The sequence below is a fragment of the Salvelinus sp. IW2-2015 genome, linkage group LG18 (assembly GCF_002910315.2).
Source record: "Salvelinus sp. IW2-2015 linkage group LG18, ASM291031v2, whole genome shotgun sequence".
NCBI lineage: Eukaryota > Metazoa > Chordata > Actinopteri > Salmoniformes > Salmonidae > Salvelinus > Salvelinus sp. IW2-2015.
The window spans coordinates 38,374,794-38,398,557 of NC_036858.1; the positions used below are offsets into that span (position 1 = coordinate 38,374,794).

Genomic DNA, 23,764 nt, shown 5'->3' on the forward strand with positions numbered 1-23,764 from the left:
GCACTAAACGGATATAAATTGATATAAAAACGGTTCAAATTAACTACATTATGATGTTTTAACAACTATAACGACTGGAAAACATGACCGGAGAAAATATTGCTGGTTAGAAAACGATTTGGAACGACAGGGTCCGATGCCTTGACGCTTCAGGCGCACGTTGAGAAAGGGGGTCTCTGTACATTTTCGTCTTTATAATGGCTGTGAATGTCCATCGATTTCATTGAAAACGTGATGACGTACAGACAGCCAGAGAAGACGTAGGCAGTGTCGGGTTTCTTCATAGCATTCACACTGTCGCCTTATAAACAGACCCCAGGATCAGAGGTAAAAATTTCTGAAATCTGAACCCTGTCATGAAAAGTGCTGTAGAAATTGTTCTGTACCACTCAGAGACAAAATTCCAACTTCTATAGAAACTAGAAGGTGTTTTCTATCCAATAATAACAATAATATGCATATTGTACGATCAAGAATTTAGCACGAGGCAGTTTAATTTGGAGACACAAATATGCTAATGCGGAACAGCACCCCCTATAGTTGCAAGAAGTTAAGTACCGTTCCAGTCTCACCCTTCTGTCTATTTGTATCTGTCTTCATTGGCTTTGACATGGCTGAGCAGTTCCAAACTGCCTTCCTGGTATAAACAATTTTTTTGTGAATTAAATTACACCATATGGCACCAGAATTTTGACCCCCTGTTGTGCTCAGAAATGATTTCCCCTATCACAGTCGAGGCTGCACAGGGGCAGGGGGAAATCAGTATAGGTTTTTGTGATTCAGCACACCATACACCACATATTTTTACTACTTCCCGTTCGCTCTGTCAATAGGACAAAAAGGACAATAAAATAAAGAAAACACATTCGGAATCAAATAAATGCTAAAGAAAAAGGTTATTTTGTTTCCAGAAAAATGTGGTTCAGCATCATCAATTCAATGCCAAATTACGGTTGGTTTATTGGTAGTGTAATCACCTAAATATTTATTTAATATCCGCATAGGTGAGTCAGCATTCTACCTTAAATGCTCTCTCACACCCTCTCTCTGTTCTTTTGAGACTGGAGTTGTTTTTGCATTATAACGAATACATAGCATTGTTACATGAACCTGAAGGTCCTGAGGTTATCAGAGTGTTTAGTTCATGTTAGCTTGAATGGTTACTGTAGCATATGTTCTGTGTAGAGCAAGTTAGCTTTGAACTGGGCAAAAGTCGCAGGGTGGAGGATAGAAGTTGTATCGAGCCAATTGGAAGCTGGGGATGATTAGGTGACCAAGGTAGTCTGAGGGGCCAGGTGGGGAATTTAGCCAGGACATCGGGTTAACACCCCTAATCTTACAATAAGTATCATGGGCTCTTTAGTGCCTACAAATAACAATACCTTTTGCAGCAAGTCAGCAGTGGGATGCAGTGTGGTTTGGCTAGCCAGAAAATGTATTAGTAATATGTAATAAAAACAGAGACATTTGGGGCTTCTGTGTGCACATCTCTTCCTCACTTAGTGAATGTCTCACATTTTTCTCACTTGTTTCTGCCCCTTTCCCCATCTCTTTCTCTCTCTCCCTGGCAGTCTCTTGGCAAGGATATTTATATAATTGGGTGATCTGTCATTTCTTTATAGTCTGCATCATTATATTGGACTCTCTGTGAATTGTGTCCATCAAACACAATACAGCTTTCCCTAACAATCCTCATCTGACACTTCTCGAATCTGGCTGCTCGTTATACCCTCCCAGGGGGTCTTTTGAAAAGGAGATTGGAATGAAAGTACCTCCAGCTGGTTGTGTTCCCACCAGGGTAGGGGGCCTATGTTCTCTCATTACTCCAAACCTTTGCACTTAATATATCTGAATACAGTTGCTTAAAGTGATTTTGTTGTCATTACTCAAACCGATAGAGTCACTGTGACCCTGTAGCGTTCCACATGTGAGTTTTATCAGCTTAAAAATGTTGAAGAACTCTTCGTCAGGAGCTTCAGGAAATGGATTTCCATGGCCGAGCAGCTGCACACAAGCCTAAGATCACCATGCGCAATGCCAAGCGTCGTCTGGGGAGGTGTAAAACTCGCCGCCATTGGACTCAGGAGCAGTGGAAACAGAGTTCTCTGGAGTGATGAATCACACTTCACAATCTGGCAGTCCAACGGACTGTAAAGTTTGGTGGAGAAGGAATAATGATCTGGGGCTATTTTTCATCGTTCGGGCTAGGCCTCTTAGTTCCAGTGAAGGCAAATCTTAACGCTACATCATACAATGACATTCCTGACGATTCTGTGCTTCAAACTTTTTGGCAACAGTTTGGGGAAGGCCCTTTCCTGTTTCGGCATCACAATGTCCCCGTGCACAAAGCGAGGTCCATACAGATATGGTTTGTCGAGATCGGTGTGGAAGAACTTGAATGGCCTTCACAGAGCCCTGACCTCAACCCCATCGAATACCTTTCGCAGACTGCGATGCCAGGCCTAATCGGCCAACATGAGTGCCTGACCTCACTAATGCTCTTGTGGCTGAATGGAAGCAAGCCCCTTCAGCAATTTTCCAACATCTAGTGGAAAGCCTTCCCAGAAGAGTGGAGGCTGTTATAACAGGACAGGGGGGGTCTAACCTTTCCACACATGCCAAAAAACGGCTGTGATCATTATGTAGTGGTCCCTGTTGCGTACGATCAAACCAGTGTGATTAGAACGCTTATTAAGAACGTCCATTTTTGATTGACACAACAATCAGCATTTGAGCTGGCCACTTTTTTTCAGATATATTTTTCACAAACACAGTCCTTACAAAGTTATGTCCAGAATGTGACCAGTTTATTTTTTGGATGCAATGTTCAGAGATTCACAGAAGTAGATACAGTATAGCACAATCATCCAAACCGGAAAATGTAGGCTACATTTGTCGTAGCGGAAAGATTGACACAAGCTGTCATATTTGTATAACTTTTGGCTGACAGAAACTACAATATGAATTAGCTAATAGCAATTACTATTTAAAATTAATCACACCACCATTGATCGAAATAATTGAGTAAAACACTTTCTAGAAATCAAAAGTAATCCGAGGATGGGTAGTTTGTGCATGCCCGGAATGTTTTTTTTGTGTGCATCAACCAAAGAAAATATGAGCAGACAAGATGAGTTTGGTCTGTTAATAGTATGCATTTTGAAGGGGGTGTGTCGTCTACGATCATCCACTTCCCTTCATTCACTTCCGAAAGTTTACCTGAAAGATGAGGGAACCATTCTTTCACCTCATTATAACATGTCTGGTCTGACAGACGTTTACGTGACACCCAGAATGCATTGTATAATGTCAACAAACATGGCGCCACACATAGCTGGCAAATAGCTTAGCTCATTATAATCAGCACAACCTTCAAAAAAGTGTTTTACACACATCATAGGTGTCAAAATACGCAATAATTAATAATTCTAACAATAATTATAATTATTATAATTATAATTATGCATTATTTCACCAGTACTTGAAAACATGTGAATAAAACTGTAAATACATTATGCTCTATACATACACACTGTATGCACCTACAGTAGAAACGACAACACGATATACAGAAAATAAGGAAAAACAATTACATTATTTGAAATATAGTATCGTGTGACATTTATTAAAGTCACATAATAATGCTTCCACTGAACTTTGTCAGATAGACATGCAGATCGCAGTTCCAATCGCAGAGGATAAAATACCTTTCCAGCAGATTCAGTTTGACCCTGACAAAGCAATGCAATGCATAATAAAAACTTACTTTGATAGGAACGCACCCATGTCCAAAGTTATTATTTTTAAGGAAAAGGACAAGAAAGGCAAAGCGACCAACGGCAAGAAAATTTTCCAATTCTTGCAAGACTGCGCAAATATATGCATACTTGATCCACGCAAACATGAGTGAAGTGCGTTGGGCTCTCCTCGAAGAAGGCTCAGTAAAGCCTCAAACATAAATTGTCAGCATCGCTGAAATGGGCTACTTCTATGTGAATTAGGAACAGACCTCAATTCAAACTGCTGTTAGAAAATACAACTTGGGAGAAAATAATTTGAAATTGACAAGTTGAAACAAGCCTATAGATAATTAGTAGGCAGCATGTGTTGACTGTCCTGTTGCGTAATAATCACATTTTGGAACAGTGAGTGCATTCTGACATGACGTGCATAAAACATATCATGCTGGGGCGACCGTAAGAGATACAGAGGAACATTGTGAAATGGTTAATCCCTATGATTTTGGAATGAGATGTTCGATGAGCAGCTGTCCACATACGTTTGGTCATACAGTGTATCTCTCCCTTTCTGTGCATGTGTGTTGTCTGTCAGTCTGTCTGTCTGTTTTCTAGTCCCTTTCTCTCCCGCACTCCCACTCTACCTTTGTGTCACCTCTTTTTTTACTGTAGAAAATATACTGTATGTATTGCTCAGTGACAAAGCTTAAGTAGATGGTGCATTATGATAAACTCTAGTTCATGGTCACTGAAGCAAACTTGTGTGAGGTGGAGGAGGGCTAAGCCTAGACATGCTGACATTTTTTTTTTTTACCTTTATTTAACTAGGCAAGTCAGTTAAGAACAAATTCTTATTTTCAATGACGGCCTAGGAACAGTGGGTTAACTGCCTCGTTCAGGGGCAGAACGAGAAATGTGTACCTTGTGTCGTAGCAATTTCCTGTATTACTAAATGAGGAGAGTTACAAACCACACACCAGTCAGAGTTATACTTAAACTTCATCTTTAATTATATGAGCCTCACCATAGCCCTTTGATCCTCAGATCAATTCAGTGTCTATACTGAATTCTGAGAGTCCCTACAGTCGAATACAAAGATCTTTTATAGCCAAGATACACCCCTCTCAACTTACATGACGAACCACAGAACTCTTTACAAAGGGCCTTTTACTTGAGAAAGGAGTATTCCATAGCCAGGTAGCATTAACTATAAATTATCGTTCAGTTTGGTCTCTAAGATGAGGTTCTAATCTCGTTCCTGGTACTTCATAGTACAAAAACATTACCTCACTATCTGGAATGCTCTTTAGGCTTTATTGGCCAAAGACATCGTAAATCTCCTCTGTCAATGCTATCTCATAGAGTCCCATCCTCAGTGGAACACACACACACAATAGTCGAATGATTCTATTCTGTCGAATAAAACAACCATTCTAATGCAATACAAAGATTATAATATAATCTTACAAGTACTATAACATAATCTCGCAATTTTCCACGACACTTGTCAGCTCGAGGATTCAAACTTGCAACCTGTCAGTTACTAAGCCAATGCTCTAACCACTAGACTACCATGCTGCCCCAAATACAAACACAGACACACGCACACACACACACACACACACACACACACGCACACTTAAATGTTGGCCTTTGTGCTGCATTTTTGTTGAAGAGCACAAATCAAATCAAATCAAATGTTATTGGTCACATACACATGGTTAGCAGATGTTAATGCGGGTGTAGCGAAATGCTTGTGCTTCTAGTTCCGACCATGAAGTAATATCTAACAAGTAATCGAACAATTTCACAACAACTACCTTATACACACAAGTGTAAGGAATGAATAAGAATACGTACATATAAATATATGGATGAGCGAAGGCTGAACGGCATAGGCAAGATGCAGTAGATGGTATAGAGTACAGTATATACATATGAGATGAGTAATGTAGGTTATGTAAATATTATATAAAGTGGTATTGTTTAAAGTGACTAGTGATACATTTATTACATCCAATTTTGTATTATTAAAGTGGCTAGAGATTTGAGTCAGTATGTTGGCAGCAGCCACTCAAAGTTAGTGAAGGATGTTTAACAGTCTGATGGCCTTGAGATAGAAGCTGTTTTTCAGTCTCTCGGTCCCWGCTTTGATGCACCTGTACTGACCTCGCCTTCTGGATGATAGGTGAACAAGCCGTGGCTCGGGTGGTTGTTGTCCTTGATGATCTTTTTGGCCTTCCTGTGACATCGGGTGGTGTAGGTGTCRTGGAGGGCAGGTAGTTTGCCCCCAGTGATGCGTTGTGCAGACCTCACTACCCTCTGGAGAGCCTTTGCGGTTGTGGGCGGAGCAGTTGCCGTCAAGGCGGTGATACAGCGCGATATCAAATATGAATAAAATCTGATACATTTGTGTCAAAATATGAGTATTTAAATGCTTGTAAATTAAAGTGTTTACAGTTTATGCTTATAATACCAGTGCAATGTTTATTTGCGCAGGCAAACAAACCCCCATAACAATAATTATCCATTATCCATTATACCTAGCTTTGACTTAATAGCGTTCCTTTATTGGGCAACTCAAACCGCCATTAGTAATTTAATCTTCTTTAATTATGTTTTAGAGATCAACAACATTTTACAAATTTGTAATTTCCCACTTTATATACAATTAGTACAAAAAATGTGTGGTAAATGAGGCTTGGTTTTGCTCATGGTCACTTCCTGGTTTTCAACCATCGTTGAATGCATGTTTAAAAAAATATGGGAGTCCGATAAAAAAACACATGATCATTTTATTAAATGGCATTGATTGAAATGATAAAATATAACAAACAAAATTAATTTGTTTAATTATATTTATAATTGGTTGTCAAAATTAGCTCAACTGCCGGAGCTGCCTGTTAAAGGGTTAACGACTGAGTGTGTTTACCCCAGCAGAAGGCATAAACCATTTATGGTCTGTGAGCAAAAAGTCAGACAAGGGGAGCTGCTGTAAACCTGAAAGCACTAGTAGAGAGAGTAAGATTTTACCATCAAGGCAAGCCCCATAGAAGACTGATGTCTTGGAAACAATATGAGACCTTCCAAATAAAGTTTATAGTGTGAGGGAAATGGGAAAGGACATACGTTTATTTTAAAAATATATATATTATGTAGGCACACCGTCTCTGACCCTGAGGGCCTTTCAGCTCACACTGCAGTAGCCACATGGCCTCGGGTTCTACTCCTTAGTGATATTTCAAGGTCAGAGCATCTCCTTACATGTTAGGGAACAATATATGGCTGGTGGTGTTATCTGAAATGGTGTGCTTTTATGGGTTGTGCATGGGCAAGATACTTAGCCTATGCCCTATGTTCACCTGCAATGTTTAAGCAAAAAGTGTCTGCTATAGAAATAAATAATTCTAATTCAGACAGAATGCTTACACTTTTGTTACAATATTTGGTAGGTGCAGTGTGCAGTTGCTAAACAAAAATGCCTTTGGTTTATTGCCTTATTATGTTCAGTTTGGATCTACAGTAACATAAATCCCTGATTCTACGCACATAGCCTGGATGCTACACACATGCCCCTCAGCGTATCAGTAAGCTCTCTCTGATGGTTTCTCACAATCTTTGGCAGATGTATCTGTGTGAGTAAACCACCCAAGGGATCTACCATTTCTAACCCCGTATTTGCTCAATTCTGCTCAGTTTGACTCTACAGCACAGAAAACCTGTTAGGCTGTCTCAAGGCCAGCATGCTCAGTTCTGCTGAAGGGCATTGAAGTATAACCTATAAATCAAATCAAATCAAATCAAATTTTATTAGTCACATACACATGGTTAGCAGATGTTAATGCGAGTGTAGCGAAATGCTTGTGCTTCTAGTTCCGACAATGCAGTAATAACCAACAGTAATCTAACCTAACAATTCCACACTACTACCTTACACACACACACAAGTGTAAAGGGATAAAGAATATGTACATAAAGATATATGAATGAGTGGTGGTACAGAACGGCATGGCAGATGCAGTAGATGGTATAGAGTACGTATATACGTATGAGATGAGTACTGTAGGGTATGTAAACATAAAGTGGCATAGTTTAAAGTGGCTAGTGGTACATGTATTGCATAAAGATGGCAAGATGCAGTAGATGATATAGAGTACAGTATATACATATGAGATGGGTAATGTAGGGTATGTAAACATTYTATTAAGTGGCATTGRTTAAAGTGGCTAGTGGTACATTTTTACATAATTTCCATCAATTCCCATTTTTAAAGTGGCTGGAGTTGAGTCAGTATGTTGGCAGCGGCCGCTAAATGTTAGTGGTGGCTGTTTAACAGTCTGATGGCCTTGAGATAGAAGCTGTTTCTCAGTCTCTCGGTCCCTGCTTTGATGCACCTGTACTGACCTCGCCTTCTGGATGATAGCGGGGTGAACAGGCAGTGGCTTGGGTGGTTGTTGTCCTTGATGATCTTTATGGCCTTCCTGTGACATCGGGTGGTGTAGGTGTCCTGGAGGACATATATGTTCTATATGTTATGTTACATACATATGTTACATACATATGTTACATACATATGTTACATATGTTCTATATTAGAGAACAGCAAGAAAAAAAGGTGGAGTTAAAAATTTAGCGCTCTGAAGTGGTACATTAAAAAACATAGTTATGAGATAATCAGCAATTTGGAAGCATGATTGATCTTAATCAAAGGGTCATATTAAAGTCCCAGCTTTCATAAATGGCTTTAAGTGGATTTGATTTGTGGATGGAGGGATGGGGGACATGGGTTGGGCGTTATATAACTCCAATAGATGTGTAATGATGGGATAAGACTATGTTGTGTAGTCACAGTGTATCAGAGGTAGTTGGTCGAAGTTCACTTGCATGGAGAGTAACTGCCTGAGACCTCAAGACCAATATTAGCACAAAGAGCTAACGGATAGCAAATAGCTCAGCGGGCAAACACGACCATGAGTCATGTTCAAGACCTACAGCGCCTTCAGAAAGTAGCCACACCCCTTGAAAAAAATATAGCGTGAATTTAAAATTGATTAAATTGAGATTTTTTTTGGTCACTGGCCTACACACACTTACCAATAATGTCAAATGGGAATATGTTTTTCAATTTTTTTTTAATTAATTAAAAAAATTAAGGTGAAATGTCTTGAGTCAATAAGTATTCTACCCCTTTGTTATGGCAAGCCTAAATAAATTCAGTAGTAAAAAATATCTTAACAAGATAGTAATAGTGATTAACATGATTTTTGAATGACTACCTCATCTCTGTACCCCACACATACAATTATCTGTAATTGTTCAACCACAAAGACCAGGGAGATTTTCCATGGCCTCACTGTAACGTTTGTCGTCGGAATGAGAAGGATCGGACCAAAGCGCCACGTGGTAAGTGTTCATGATTATTTATTTAAACTGAACACTGAGACAAAATAACAAAATGGAACAACACGAAACAGTTCTGTCTGGTGCAGACACAAAACAGAAAACAACTACCCACAAAACACAGGTGGGAAAAAGCTGCCTAAGTATGATTCTCAATCAGAGACAACGATAGACAGCTGCCTCTGATTGAGAACCACACCCGGCCAAACACAAAGACATACAAAACATAGAAAATGAACATAGAATTCCCACCCAAAACACACCCTGTCCAAAACAAAATAGAGATAAAAAGCTCTCTATGGTCAGGGTGTGACACTCACAAAGAAGGACACCTATTGGTAGATGGGTAAGTAACAAAAAAACAGACATTGAACATATCCCTTTATACATGCTGAAGTTATTCATTCGACGTTGTATGGTGTAACAGTACACCCAGTTAATACAAAGGTACAGGAGTCCTTTCTAACTCAGTTGCCGGAGAGGAAGGAAACCTCTCAGGGATTTCTCCATGAGGCCAAAGGTGACTTCAAACAGTTAGAGTTTAATGACTGTGATAGGAGAAAACTGAGGATAGATCAACAACATTGTAGTTACTCCATAATACTAACCTAATTGACAGAATGAAAAGAAGGAAGCCTCCTGTTTGCAACAAGGCACTAAAGTAATACTGCAAAAAATGTAGCAAAGCAATTAACTTTTGTCCTGAATACAAAATGTTATCCTTGGGGCAATTCCAATACAACACATTATTGAGTACCATTCTCCATATTTTCAAGCATAGCGGTAGCTTCATCATGTTATCGGTATGCTTTTAATCATTAAGGACTGTGAAGTTTTTCAGGATAAAAAATAAATGTATTGGAGCTAGGCACAGGCAATATCCTGGAGGAAAACATGGTTCAGTCTGCATCCCATTAGGCACTGGGAGATAAATTCACCTTTCAGCAAGACAATAACCTAAAACACAAGGCCAAATCTACTCTGGAGTTGCTTACCAAGATGAAAGTGAATATTCCTGAGTGGCCAAGTTAGTTTTGACTTAAATCTGCTTGAAAAATCTTTGGCAAGACCTGAAAATGGTTGTCTAGCAATGATGAACAACCAATTTGACAGAACTTGAAGAATTTTGAAATGAATAATGGGCAAATATTGTACAATCTAGGTGTGAAAAGCTCTTAGAGACTGACCCAGAATCACCCACAGCTGTAATTTTCTCAAAAGGAGATTCTAACAGGTATTGAATCAGGTGTGTGAATACTTATGTAAATGAGATATTTCTGTATATAATTTTAAATAAATGTGCAAAAACTTTTTCATTATGGAGTATTTCACTTTTTCATTATGGAGTATTGTGTGTAGTTGGGTGATAATTTTTATTTATTTTGTCCATAATGATTTCAAGTTGTAATACAACAAAATGTGGAATAAGTCAAAGGGTATGAATACTTTATGAAAGTGCTGTAGGCGCTGTAGGTGTTAGGTGAATTGGGAATACGTTAGCTTTCCAAGCTGCTGTTGAAATGGTTGCCTCTTAGTGCCAACTCTGACCTACTTCTAACTTACTCCTGAGTGTAATAAAAAATAATATATCAGTCGATCAATTCTGTCCCCTATGGAAATATACAATATTAAAAGGTTAAAATAGGAGTTCACTCATCTAACATGTCTGTCTTGGTCCTGTGTTTCTGGCCCAGGGTACTCCGGCCAGTCTGGTGCGGTACAGAGTGGAAGATGACCAATCACCTTACAGCGGTAGCATCTTTGATGTCGAGGAGGAGTCTGGGAGGATAATCACCAAGGTCAACCTCAACGAACAACCCAGTGTCACCTTCAAGGTAGGTGGTGATGATGATGCGCCGACAGACACGGTCGCCCTGTTTCTAGCTCCTAACCAACTTATTATTTTGTTTATTTTGAGGTTATTTCTTACATTATTTGCTCACACGTTTCTAGTACTATTACCTACAGCCAAAAATAACTTTGGGTTATTAGATTGGAGGTCACCAGAAATTCGACGACTCCCCATACCTAGATCCTTTGTTTGGACTCCCCAAGGTAGCCCCATTCATCCCAGGTGATACTACAAAACGTCACCGCCAGAGAAGAGGGTGTAGGAGTGGGATCTTAGTTAGACTCAGGAGGCATGCATTCCACCTACCGCATCAGAGAATATTACTAACTAATGTTCAGTCCTTGGACAATAAAATTGATAAACTCAGGAAGAGGATCTCCTTCCAGAGATACATAAGGGACTGTAACATACTCTGTTTTACGTAATTCTGTCTCTCTCCGGATATATTGTCCCCGTCCGTACAACCAGTGGGTTCTCCATTCATTGCGCGGAGAGGAACAAAGGCCTCTCCAGGAAACAAAGAGATGGAGGGGATGTCTCATGATTAATAAATCACGGTGTGATTGTGGTAATGTACAGGAAGTCCTTTTGTTCTCCCCATCTGGAATATCTCACCATCAAAAGCCAATCGCATTACCTCCCGAGATCATTTTCTTTGGTTATAGTCCCTTGCTCGTGTTTCTTGGCCCAAGAAAGTCTATTCTTATTCTTGGCGTACTTTCGTAGTGGTTTCTTTGCAGAATTTTAACAATGAAGACCTGATTCAGGCGGTCTCCACTGAACAGTTGATGTTGAGATGTCTGTTACTTGAACTCTGTGAAGCATTTATTTGGGCTGCAATTTTTCAGGCTGTTAACTGTAATGAACTTATCCTTTGCAGCAGAGGTAACTCTGGGTCTTCCTTTCCTGTGGCGGTCCTCATGAGAGCCAGTTTCATCATAGCGCTTGATGGTTTTTGCGACTGCACTTGAAGAAACTTTCAAAGTTCTTTACATTTTCCGGATTGACTGACATTCATGTCTTAAAGTAATGATGGTCTGTCCTTTCTCTTTGCTTATTTGAACTGTTCTTGCCATAATATGGACTTGGTCTTTTACCAAATAGGGCTATCTTCTGTATACCAACCCTGCCTTGTCACAACACAAGTGATTGACTAAAACAGATTTTTCCAAAATCCACCTGTTAATTGAAATGCATTCCAGGAGACGTCGACATGAAGCTGGTTGAGAGAATGCCAAGATTGTGCAAAGCTGTCATCAAGGCAAAGGGTAGCTACTTTGAAGAATCTCAAATATAAAATATATTTAGATTTTTTTAACACTTTTTCCGTTACTACATGATTCCATATCTGTTATTTATTAGTTTTGATGTCTTCACTATTATTCTACAATGTAATTTTTTATTTTATTTATAAAAACCCTTGAATGACTAGGTGTGTCCAAACTTTTGACTGCTACTGTAGCTCATTCTAATTTGTCTACTGCTGTACATATCATTCCTAGGATATCTTCTGTAAATGAATCCGGTGAATGCTTTATACTGTACATATAGACTGCATTTGGATTACTGTTACGGTGCTATTTGGGTTGGTAGGCCTTTCCTGCAGTCAATAACCAAAACCTTATTCTTTGAGGTCTTGGGTGGAATGTTATTCATATTTCTCATAATTAGAATAGACTAAAATATAATAGAATAAAACGTGATTGTCCATCCAGGATGGACAGTTTTCATTGGCATCACCTTACAATAAAGGGATCACATACACATACATTTTCACATCACTGTCACGAGTCCCGCCGAAGATGGTGCCTCTTCCTGTTCGGGCGGCGCTCGGCGCTCGTCGTCACCGGCCTACTAGCTGCCATCGATTTCTTTTCCTTTTGTTTCTGTTAGTTTGGGCTGATTGGGTGCACCTGTTTTGAGTTTAGTTTTGTGGGTTGGTTGGTTATTTAAGGGAAGTAAGCCCGCTGGGTTTTGTGCGGGCTTGTTATTCTGTTTTTTGGTGGTGGTGATTTAGATAGTGGATTCTGTCCTTTATATGTTGGACTGTATTTTTGACGRGCCCTTTGTTGTGTGGCGTAGCCTTCTCATTTAATTGTTCCTGGTTGAAATAATAAATTCCACTTGCTCGGAACTCCCTGCTCTCTGCACCTGACTCCTTCATCTTACCATTGGAATTGTAACAATCATACACATTTAAACCAGTCAGTCCATCATATTGTATACACTAAAAACATAGAGGACATTGATACATTCACTCACAACTGACCACTGTCCCAACTGCACTGGATAGATAAGTACATACTGATACAATTTACGTTGCATTTAGTAGTCCAACAGCACAAGGAACGAATGAATGTTTGAACACGTTCTTCTTGGACATGGGCATTCTGAAGCGCCGGCCAGATGGAAGCCTCTCTCAGTAGTCGTTTCAGCAGTGTGTGTATTTGCATTGTATTGAATTCTGAACTAAAATCAATAACTAAAATGTGTGCATAGGATTTTGCATGTTGGAGGTGACTAGCCACCATTTTCACCAAGGTCAGGGTAGCATCCTCAGTCCCCCTCTGTGCTTTATAGGCAAACTGTAACGGGTCCAGTTGATCTTCTATGGCCAGGGTAAGGTGCTTACTGATAACCCTTTCCATGCATTTGGCCAGAAGGGGCATTAGGGCCACAGGTCGAAAGTAATTTGGTGATTCGCCCCCTGGCAATGCCTTCATCATCTTTTTATTCTTCAGGCCATTATACAGACTCCACTTGTGACTAAACCAAGATGTACCTGCATATTAAGTTCCTGAAAATATACAATTCATACACACACTCCCACAGAAGGTCATCTGATTGTATGTGGAGGTAACCTTAGCTCAGCTTAACCTTGGCAGTAAGCGGGAGGAGCAGGTGCTAAGTGAAATTAGGTTCTAATAAGTCTCTCTCTCTCTCTCTCGCAAGAATGTTGGATCAATAGATTCATACACGCTCTCTGGGTGGGTTGAAGCTTGGTTCCCAGACCTTTTTGTCCAACTTTCCAACCTCTCCTGTTATTAGTTTCCATGCCCTATATACGTGCAGAATAAATGGCGAATTAGTAATGCATGTGCTTATGTGTGTGTGTCCTCAGTTGGTGGTGATAGCCTTTGACGATGGAGAGCTAGTGAAGGAGAACCGGACCCTGGTGGAGATCACTGTCCTCCAGCCCTCCAGGATCCCCATCTTCACTGAGGAGGAGTACAGGTAACACAAACAAACACATACACACGCATGCATGCACACCCACACACACTAACACTAAAACATTTTTGTGGTCCCCCTCTTGGTGGCGGAAAGAAAAAAGGTTTTAAAGTGAATTTCCTCCAATTCTACGCATTTTGCTATGGGACGTAGAGAAAATGTTGCAGTTAAAAAAACACATTTCATGCTATTCTACACATTGTGCCATGGAGCGGACAGAACATTTTGCAGTTTTGAAGCGCAACAGAAGCCAATAAACAACTTCTCTGATAGAAAACCTCCTATGTGGTGTCGATATTAGTCAGAAACATTCTATTGTCAAATTTCACAACAAAGTGTAAATAGAATGATTTTGTCAGTCTCGTCCAAAACAGAGTTTTTGTAAGTGAGTTCGTCATGACTTACTTGAGGGTTGGGTTTTGATTTCGACAATGCTGACTTGCCTACTAACACAGAATACAAAGCTGGGGTGATTGCGCTTCATGCAATCCTACCACAGAACACACAAGACAGTGAGACAGACCTGCCCATCAACGCAGTGGATCTGACTTTGTTAACATAAGACAACAAGTCGCATATGTTTTTACTTGAGAAATACTGCACCAAACACCTCAGCAAAAATGTCAAAATCAATTATAGATTTCTTGAGTTATCTTAGATTCATTCTGACTATTTTAAGGAAGTTTCTATGGTGTCTCTTGGGGGACAAACATTAGTAACTACCTCATCGAACCACACCCCCAAGACAGAAATCTCGTTTTTCTTATTGAGTAACAGAGAAACATGCAGAAGCCGTTGTCAGGGCACCTGGGCACATGCCCTGTGTGCTTGGTCCTGCGTACCTGGTCAGTAATTTGGCCATGGTTACTACAAGGTTTAGATAACGTACCAATGTTGTTGATTTCTTTGCAGACATGGGCTAGTTTAATCAGTGTTAGTGACTGACATTACAAGAGAAAAACTGCGGATGCGCTACCAAATTTCTAAATTGCAATATTCTATTTCTCAACAGTAAGTTGAGACCCCGACTGAATTCCGCTAGAGGTTTTGGGGCCTGTCATGTCAAATAATGTCCCCCATCCAAAAAGTGTCCCCCTCTGCGTCACAATGGGATTCGCTAAACTATTAGTGTCCGTTGCTATTTCAACGGTGTGAAGACCTAATGATTAGAATTTTGGAAAAAAGTACAGCCTAAATTATGTTATTTTCATCATCGCTATGCAAACAAGTCTGATTTCTGCGACAATTTCGCTGTTTAAATAAGTTTTGTTAAGCTAATAAAATGAAAACATTACTTCAAACTACTTTTGGGTACCTTGTTAACATTAACATAAGATCCATGTCTTAAACGTTGCTAGGTTTCAGAAATGGCACACAAAAAATGTATTCTGCTTGACACATTAAAATGACTTACCTTACAGATCACGAAGTCAGCTAATTTCCACTCCATTCATATGCAAATCTATTTGATTCTTACACTGGCTTGTCTGGCTGTCATGTTTATATTTTAACCTGTCCTTCCCTTATCTACACTGAAATAATATAATATCAGTAGTGCTCTATCATTACTCATTTTTTTCTATCTCGCATAGTTCATTAGTACACCCTTGTTGATGAATATATATGTATCTATTGTAGGTCCTAGGATACAACAATTAATAATGTGGAACAAATAAATACTTTCAAAGGATACCTTACAACTTACAATAATGAACAACTTGTGAAACAGCTGAGAACACCAACCTGGCAATATTACACATTTGAATACATAAACTTTTATTTTTTTAGGTACAGTTGTGTCCTTAATTTTTTTTCACATATTTGTTAAACACTCATATGGCAATAATAAACTAACATACTGAATTCTGGTGTGTGGAATATTGAGGAGGCGATTGCTGTGTGGTTGGGAGGTTCTGCCTGTCACCTGTCACTTGCAGCCAATCTCAGATGGGTGACTGCAAAGTCCAAGCACTGCTGCTCTCTTTGTTCTGAGTTTTTGCAATGCTAGTGTTTTTACTTAATCTCTGTATCTCACATATTATATGTGCCCAGTATGATAGAGCAAGAAAACTTTCTCAGCAGATAATAGCATGACAATAACAGTAGCTGTAGATGATGTAATGCAAAGTTGGAGGGTGGTTGGTAATGAAAGACATCAGGTGGATCCACGTCTGGGTGTTGGGCAGAAAAGGAACAGAGTTAAAGGGAACAGGGTAGGAGACAGAGATGTAAACAAGCAAACACACAGGTTACACTTATTGTGAGAAAATGATGGATTAGTGCAGTGTTATAAATGGGAGATATGTACTTTTAAAAACTTTTGGAAGGTATAGCCTACCTCAAGCTGGTCCCCCTCCGACTCAGGGTACATAGAATCAGACTGATCCGAACTCACTGGTTCTGGTGGATGGGATACCTCCTGGGGGGCTTGGACAGTTGATGGCCCGAAATTCTTTTGGAGAGGTAAATTGAAGAGGTACATTTTTATAAGCTCAGCATAACTACCATTTCTTGCTTTCTCAAATGTCAACCAAAGCTTAACATACTTTGTCTATTGGGCTTCACCGAAGTTTACGGTGCCAGTGCTTTCAGTGGTCAACCGTCCAACTGCTCCAACTGGAGAAGATTGTTGGCCACCGAGGTAACCCTAGGAAGACAAAGAGAAAAATATCAGTGTTAGGGATACTACAACTAGCCTCAGGAAATTTTGTGTGCAAAAGCAAATATTTATTATCTGAGATTTTTTATATTCACCTTAACAGATGGTGACCCCAGCTAGGAGCGAAAGAGCAGCGAGGTTTCCCAGGTTTAGCCTTCCTTTCGTCCTTCCAAACCAAGTAATTCACCCGGATGTCGTAGCACTTGGTCCCCTTCTTGATTCTGCTCCGGTAGCTCTCCTTCTGTTTCTTCTGCGCCTTGTCAATGTTCAGTCTCACCTTGATTGATAACAGGAATAAATGCAATTATATTTCATATCACAAATACATTTCTTACATATCCGTTGGAGGACCAGAAAATTAATTTACAATAATTTTTACCTGGTCAAAACCCTCCACATCCTTCTCAGTCTGTGAATGAAGGTAGTCTTCGAAGGCGCTCTGATCTGGCTCGACAACTTCCACAACATCAGGTGGGGTTTCATTTATCTGAAAGTATGTTATACGAAAATGGCAATAGACAAACAACAACACTAAGTAAATCACAAATTTGAAAGACTACAGTATATGAAATAATTGTATATACAATTGTATTGTATACAGTTGAAGTCAGAAGTTTACATACACCTTAGCCAAATACATTTAAACTCAGTTTTTCACAATTCCTGACATTTAATCATAGTAAAAATGCCCTGCCAGTTAGGATCACCACTCTATTTTAAGAATGTGAAATGTTAGAGTAATAGTAGAGAGAATTATTTATTTCAGTTTTTATTTCTTTCATCACATTCCCAGTGGGTCAGAAGTTTACATACACTCAATTAATATTTGGTAGCATTGCCTTTAAGTTGTTTAACTTGGGTCAAACATTTCAGTTAGCCTCCCACAAGCTTCCCACAATAAGTTGGGTGAATTTTGTCCCATTCCTCCTGACAGAGCTGGTGTAACTGAGTCAGGTCTGAGTCAGCAAAGCACCCCCACAACATGATGCTGCCACCCCCGTGCTTCAAGTTTGGGATGGTGTTCTTCGGCTTGCAAGTCTCCCCCTTTTTCCTCCAAACATAATAAGGGTCATTATGGCCAAACAGTTATTTTTTGTTTCATCAGACCAGAGGACATTTCTCCAAAAAAGTACGATTTTTGTCCCCATGTGCAGTTTCAAACAGTAGTGTGGCTTTTTTATGGCAGTTTTGGAGCAGTGGCTTCTTCCTTGCTGAGCGGCCTTTCAGGTTATGTCGATATAGGACTCGTTTTACTGTTGATATAGATACTTTTGTACCTGTTTCCTCCAGAATCTTCTCAAGGTCCTTTGCTGTTGTTCTGGGATTGATTAGCACTTTTTGACCAAAGTACGTTCATCTCTAGGAGACAGAACGCGTCACCTTCCTGACGGCTGCATGGTCCCATGGTGTTTATACTTGCGTATTATTGTTTGTACAGATGAAAGTGGTACCTTCAGGCATTTGGAAATTGCTCCCAGGGATGAACCAGACTTGTGGAGGTCTACAATTTTTTTTCTGAGGTCTTGGCTGATTTTTTTTGATTTTCCCATGATGTCAAGCAAAGAGGCACTGAGTTTGAAGGTAGGCCTTGAAATACATCCACAGGCACACCTCCAATTGACTTGAATTATGTAAATTAGCCAATCAGAAGCTTCTAAAGCCATGACATCATGTTCTGGAATTTTCCAAGCTGTTGAAAGGCACAGTCAACTTAGTGTATGTAAACTTATGCCCCACTGGAATTGTGATACGGTGATTTATAAGTGAAATAATCTGTCTGTTAACAATTGTTGGAAAAATTACTTGTGTCTTGCACAAAGTAGATGTCCTTAACCGACTTGCCAAAACTATAGTTTGTTAACAATACATTTGTGGAGTGGTTGAAAAACGAGTTTTAATGACTCCAACCTAAGTGTACTGTACGTAAACCTCCAACTTCAACTGTATATGACTGACCATTGGCTCAATGCTATGGATAATGGGAGGTTTGTAGGTGTACTATTTTTTTTATTTTAGTGCAGCATTTTTGATTTATTGGATCATGAAATAATGTTGACAAAATTATTTCATTATGGTTTTAAGGAGGTAACACTGAATTGGGTACTGTCATATCTAACTGACATGAAACAGTCCACCTACAGTATTTCAGTGATTAATTTTCTCCCCCTCATGCTTTAATCTGTGGAAAACCGTAGGGCAGCTGCCTTGGGACACTTCTTTACTTAATATGTACCAATGACCTTCCTTATGCCTTATCTGAAACTCAAGCTACTATATTTGCAGATGATAATACAATTTATACAGCAAGACAATCGGTTCAACAGGTACAGCAAGCTCTACAAGTAGATTTGGAAAATATCAGGGAGTGGGTTTGCCGGAACCAACTTAATTTAAACACCAAGAAAACCAAAGTTATGTTGGTCTGTTCCACCAGGAAAATGCCAGCACAGGATGGGATACAATTTAGTATGGGGAAGTACAAATTGAGGAAGTGGCAGAAACCAAACTACTGGGGTTGCAGCTAGACAATCAGTGCAGCTAGACAATCAGTGGAGGCTACTGAGGGGAAGACAGCACATAATATTGGCTGAAATGGAGTCAATGGAATGGTATCAACCACATGGAAACCACTTGCTTGATACCATTCCATTTACTCCATTCCTGACATTATTATGAGCCATCCTCTCATCAGCAGCCTCCACTGAACTATATGTATAGCTAGCAACATGTAGATGACCAACTAACGTAAACTAACTCACTTTTGTACATCGCGCTGGTCCGTACAATTAATCTTATTTTAGCGCCCAAAAAACGTAATACTTCCAGATCAATTGTAATATCAATACCATTGTAAAGCAACATTTCTCCCCTTTCCAACAAAATCAATGACGATCCCTTCATGATGCCCATCTCTGCATGATTCAAGAACGCAATGAGCTTTGTCGGGTCTTTTTAAAAATGGCGGGTGGGAAGCTAAACCTATTGCGTGATAGTGAGAAGGAGAGATGTCGTGTGGGGAAACATTTTTTTTCACTTGATCTGTCCAACTTATCACCTTATCGCCTCGAAAATGTAAATAAAACACTATAATAGTTTATATAATGTGTCATTACATACCTATTTGAAGGTTTGTTTCGAATTTGAATCGGGTTTTTAGGGCGGTGCTAAAGTGATCTTCAGAAGTAAACAGCGGCTTTTGAAAGTCATGATAGCTTGCAGTGATGACACAAAAAATTACTAGGTTTCCCCCCTTACCCTGTCCCTGTCCCTTTCTTGTTTTTAAACGGTAAGAGAAGTGCTACACCTGGTGGAGAGAGGCTGTAACTCAGAATTAGTTGCTTTATGCGTGCTGTACGTTACTCCATGACACGTCACGATGTAACGTACAGCGTCGGAGGGGTCCGTTTTTTCAACTTTTTTCCAATACTATAAAACCATTACCATGTCAATCAACTCTTGAATAGAAACGTAGTTCACACCCCAGATTTTGATGTCAACACAGTTGCTACAGTCCCATTAGTTTTCTTTGCAGCCTCGTTTGAATGTCGCGGTTGCACACATTTGTACGGAATGGGGTTAGCATACGTTAGCTAGATTAAAAATGGTTGTACATAGCTAAATCCATCCAGTTATCTAATAGAAGATAACTGCTTAATGTTACCCTGAATGTCTCTGAATGTTGCGCCTCTTGTCAAGATCAGTGGTTCCTTCATAGTACTTCGCCTGGTTGGAAAGATAAAATAAAATCTCCTTGAGGGATACCATTGAAGTGCAAGCTACATACAAACACAAAGCTACAATAACAGTTACAATAGCTAGCTAAAGTTAGCTAAATAAAACTGTCTGGCTAGCCAGCTACTGTAGCTGGCTAGCTGAATAGGCAGGCTGAGGTAAATAAGTACAGTAGCTAGCAATGTCAGTCCAAAAAGAGCTTAAATAATTTCTTCATATTTAACAATATTTTCTTATATAAAGACAAATATATGGTAAAGAAAGTTCGTTCTCTTTCCAGTCTTTTCAGTCCTCTGAAGCAGCAGGTAGTCAGCAGGTTGTCCTTGGAGAGCAATTCTGAGGTAATAATTTTGTGCGGACTGAGTGAGCACTTATGAGGTGAAATAGAGCTAGACCTGCCCGTGTCCTCCTTCCTTTTTACGAGGTAAAATAGAGCCAAGCAACCAGCATAGCAACAGACACTTTGTTTCCTTACGTAATCCGGTCAGAATTTTGCAACCAACAGCCCTAGCAATAGAAGCTAGAGCTCATCGAATCCCATTGTGATGCAGTGGGGGACACTTTTTGGCAGGGGGACACTTTGATTGATCAGGTTTAACTTATAGCTAGATACCTCAATATGACAGACATATAACTGTGACCGCTTATGTCGCTTATGGCCAGGGCTGGCACTGCACACACTTGAATATGACCATATACACCTTACAGTAGGTTATTTACTCCAATAACTGGTATCTGTGAGTGCCAAGCTGATGGATAGGTTTGTTGAGCAGAAACACAAAAACACCATAACACTACGAATCAGGTTTGAAGAGTTAGCGAGGTAACATTGGTCAACTCTGAATTTAACTCGCGATAACCGGCTCCAGGGCATGCTAACTCGGGGCTAACTGAGTTGTCCCAGCCGCGAGTTGAGTACTAATGAAATCAGATTCCCTCCCTCGCAAATATTGTCATCATCCCCGCAATTTGAGGAGGAAGACAGATTAAATATCTGATAAATCAAATGTATTTTTTTGTTTGCAAAAAAATGACAATGTTAAAATACCTATCACATTACACATTTAATAAACTGAATAACAAAGCACACCAAAGAGGGCATTAACGATAAGTAATAAAATAAATACGCCACTTCTATGAGCCTATTTCACACCATTTACATAAACATATAAATGTGACACTGACTCGCCCATTGATTGATGTTTCAGCATTGTCTCAATGAACAGTTAGCCACGTGCGAAATGCATGCTCAGTTACAAGCCTGTTAGAGTTAGCAGCAGACAGACAAGCAATATCCACCGTCTATTACGGATGAACCCTGAGCTGGAATGTGAAGCTAACTGAAGCTGGCTAGCTTGAGAAAACCCTGAGTAGATCTAGCTTGCATCGTAGTATACCCCTCAGGTCACATTCTCCCTCACCAGGCCTTGGTAAATATTTTAAACCATTTATACCCATCCTCAGTTAAGATGAATAATTTATCTGCCAGCGTCAATTAATGTTTTTGGGGCCCTGAGTTGACTATCTATTATTTAAAGCAGTTATTATTGTGTAATTATGTTTGCTGATGCTTGTGTCTCAGCTGGGTTATTGTGCACAATGTGAGAAGATGTTCCAAAATGTGTGAAGACAAGGGTTGTTCAGAGCAGTTTGTAAAATATCATATTTTGAAGCTCTCTTTTCCTCGCATGCAGACTGTATATTGAGGGGTATACAGTGCATTCAGAAAGTGTTCAGACCCCTTCCCCTTTTCCACATTTCGTTATGTTACAGCCTAATTCTAAAATGGATTAAATAAAAAATGGTCCTCATCAATCTACACACAATACACCATAACGGCATAGCGAAAAAATTTTTTTTTAAATGTTTGCAAATGTATTACAAATAAAAAACAGAAATACCTTATTTACATAAGCATTCAGATCCTTGGCTATGAGACTCGATATTGAGCTCAGGTGCATCCTGTTTCTATTGATTGTCCTTGAGATGTTTCTACAACTTGATTGAAGTCCACCTGTGGTAAATTAAATTGATAGGACATGATTTGGAAAGGCACACACCTGTCAATATAAGGTTCCACAGTTGACAGTCCATGTCAGAGCAAACACCAAGCCATGAGGTCGAAGGAATTATGCGTAGAGCTCCGAGACAGGATTGTGTCGAGGCACAGATCTGGGGAATGGTACCAAAACAGTTCTGCAGCATTGAAGGTCCCCAAGAACACTGTGGCCTCCATCATTTTTAAATGGAAGAAGTTTGGAACCACCAAGACTCTTCCTAGAGCTGTCCGCCCGGCCAAACTGAGCAATTGTTGGAGAAGGGTCTTGGTCAGGGAGTTGACCAAGAACCCAATGGTCACTCTGACAGAGCTCCAGAGTACCTCTATGAAGACGGGAGAACCTTCCAGAAGGACAACCATCTCTGCAGCACTCCACCAATCAGGCCTTATGGTAGTGGCCAGACGGAAGCCACTCCTCAATAAAAGGCACATGACAGCCTGCTGGGAATTTGCCAAAAGGCGCCTAAAGGACTTTCAGACCATGAGAAACAAGATTCTCTGGTCTGATGAAACCAAGATTGAAAACTTTGGCCAGAATGCGGAGCGTCACGTCTGGAGGAAACCATGCACCGCTCATCACCTGGCCAATACTATCCCTATGGTGAAGCATGGTGATGTAAGGCGTCGGGTAATTGACGCTAGATGCAGTATTACAAAAAAAAAAAATGTTTTCAGAATTTCAATGACACAAGCTAAGGCAGTACAGTAGACCTGAGCTCATTTCCGAGTCTCATAGCAAAGTGTCTGAATATTTATGTAAATGGTGTATTTCAGTGAAGGGGTCTGAATACTTTCTGAATGCGCTGTATATACCATTTAGATACAAGTAAACCAACTAATAGGCTAATATATACTAGGGCCTATTTCAAGAACAATTTTCAACCTGTTCGAAACGTTCACTTATCACAATGAATGGCTTATTTTTTGTTGTTGATGGAACTCACAAACACATCACTGTGGGAAGTCTTTAGCACTGGGCACCAGGGACTGCAATGAGTATTTATTTTGTCTGACTGCAGGAGAGGAGGGGTAAGCTTTTTTCTAAGCCCTGGCAATCCTGTGAATCCATACTGTACAATACAGAGGGAGGCTAC

General features: G+C 39.8%; 1 protein-coding gene across 1 annotated transcript in view; it reads left to right on the forward strand.

Annotated features, from left to right (window-relative positions):
- LOC111977924 (protocadherin-15-like) overlaps window positions 1–23,764 on the forward strand; it is a 280,873-nt gene that overhangs the window by 179,308 nt on the left and 77,801 nt on the right. The window contains exons 22-23 of the mRNA XM_070448498.1: window positions 10,832–10,972; window positions 14,111–14,223. Coding sequence (XP_070304599.1) covers window positions 10,832–10,972; window positions 14,111–14,223 — 254 coding nt within the window. The remainder of the gene's footprint in view (window positions 1–10,831; window positions 10,973–14,110; window positions 14,224–23,764) is intronic.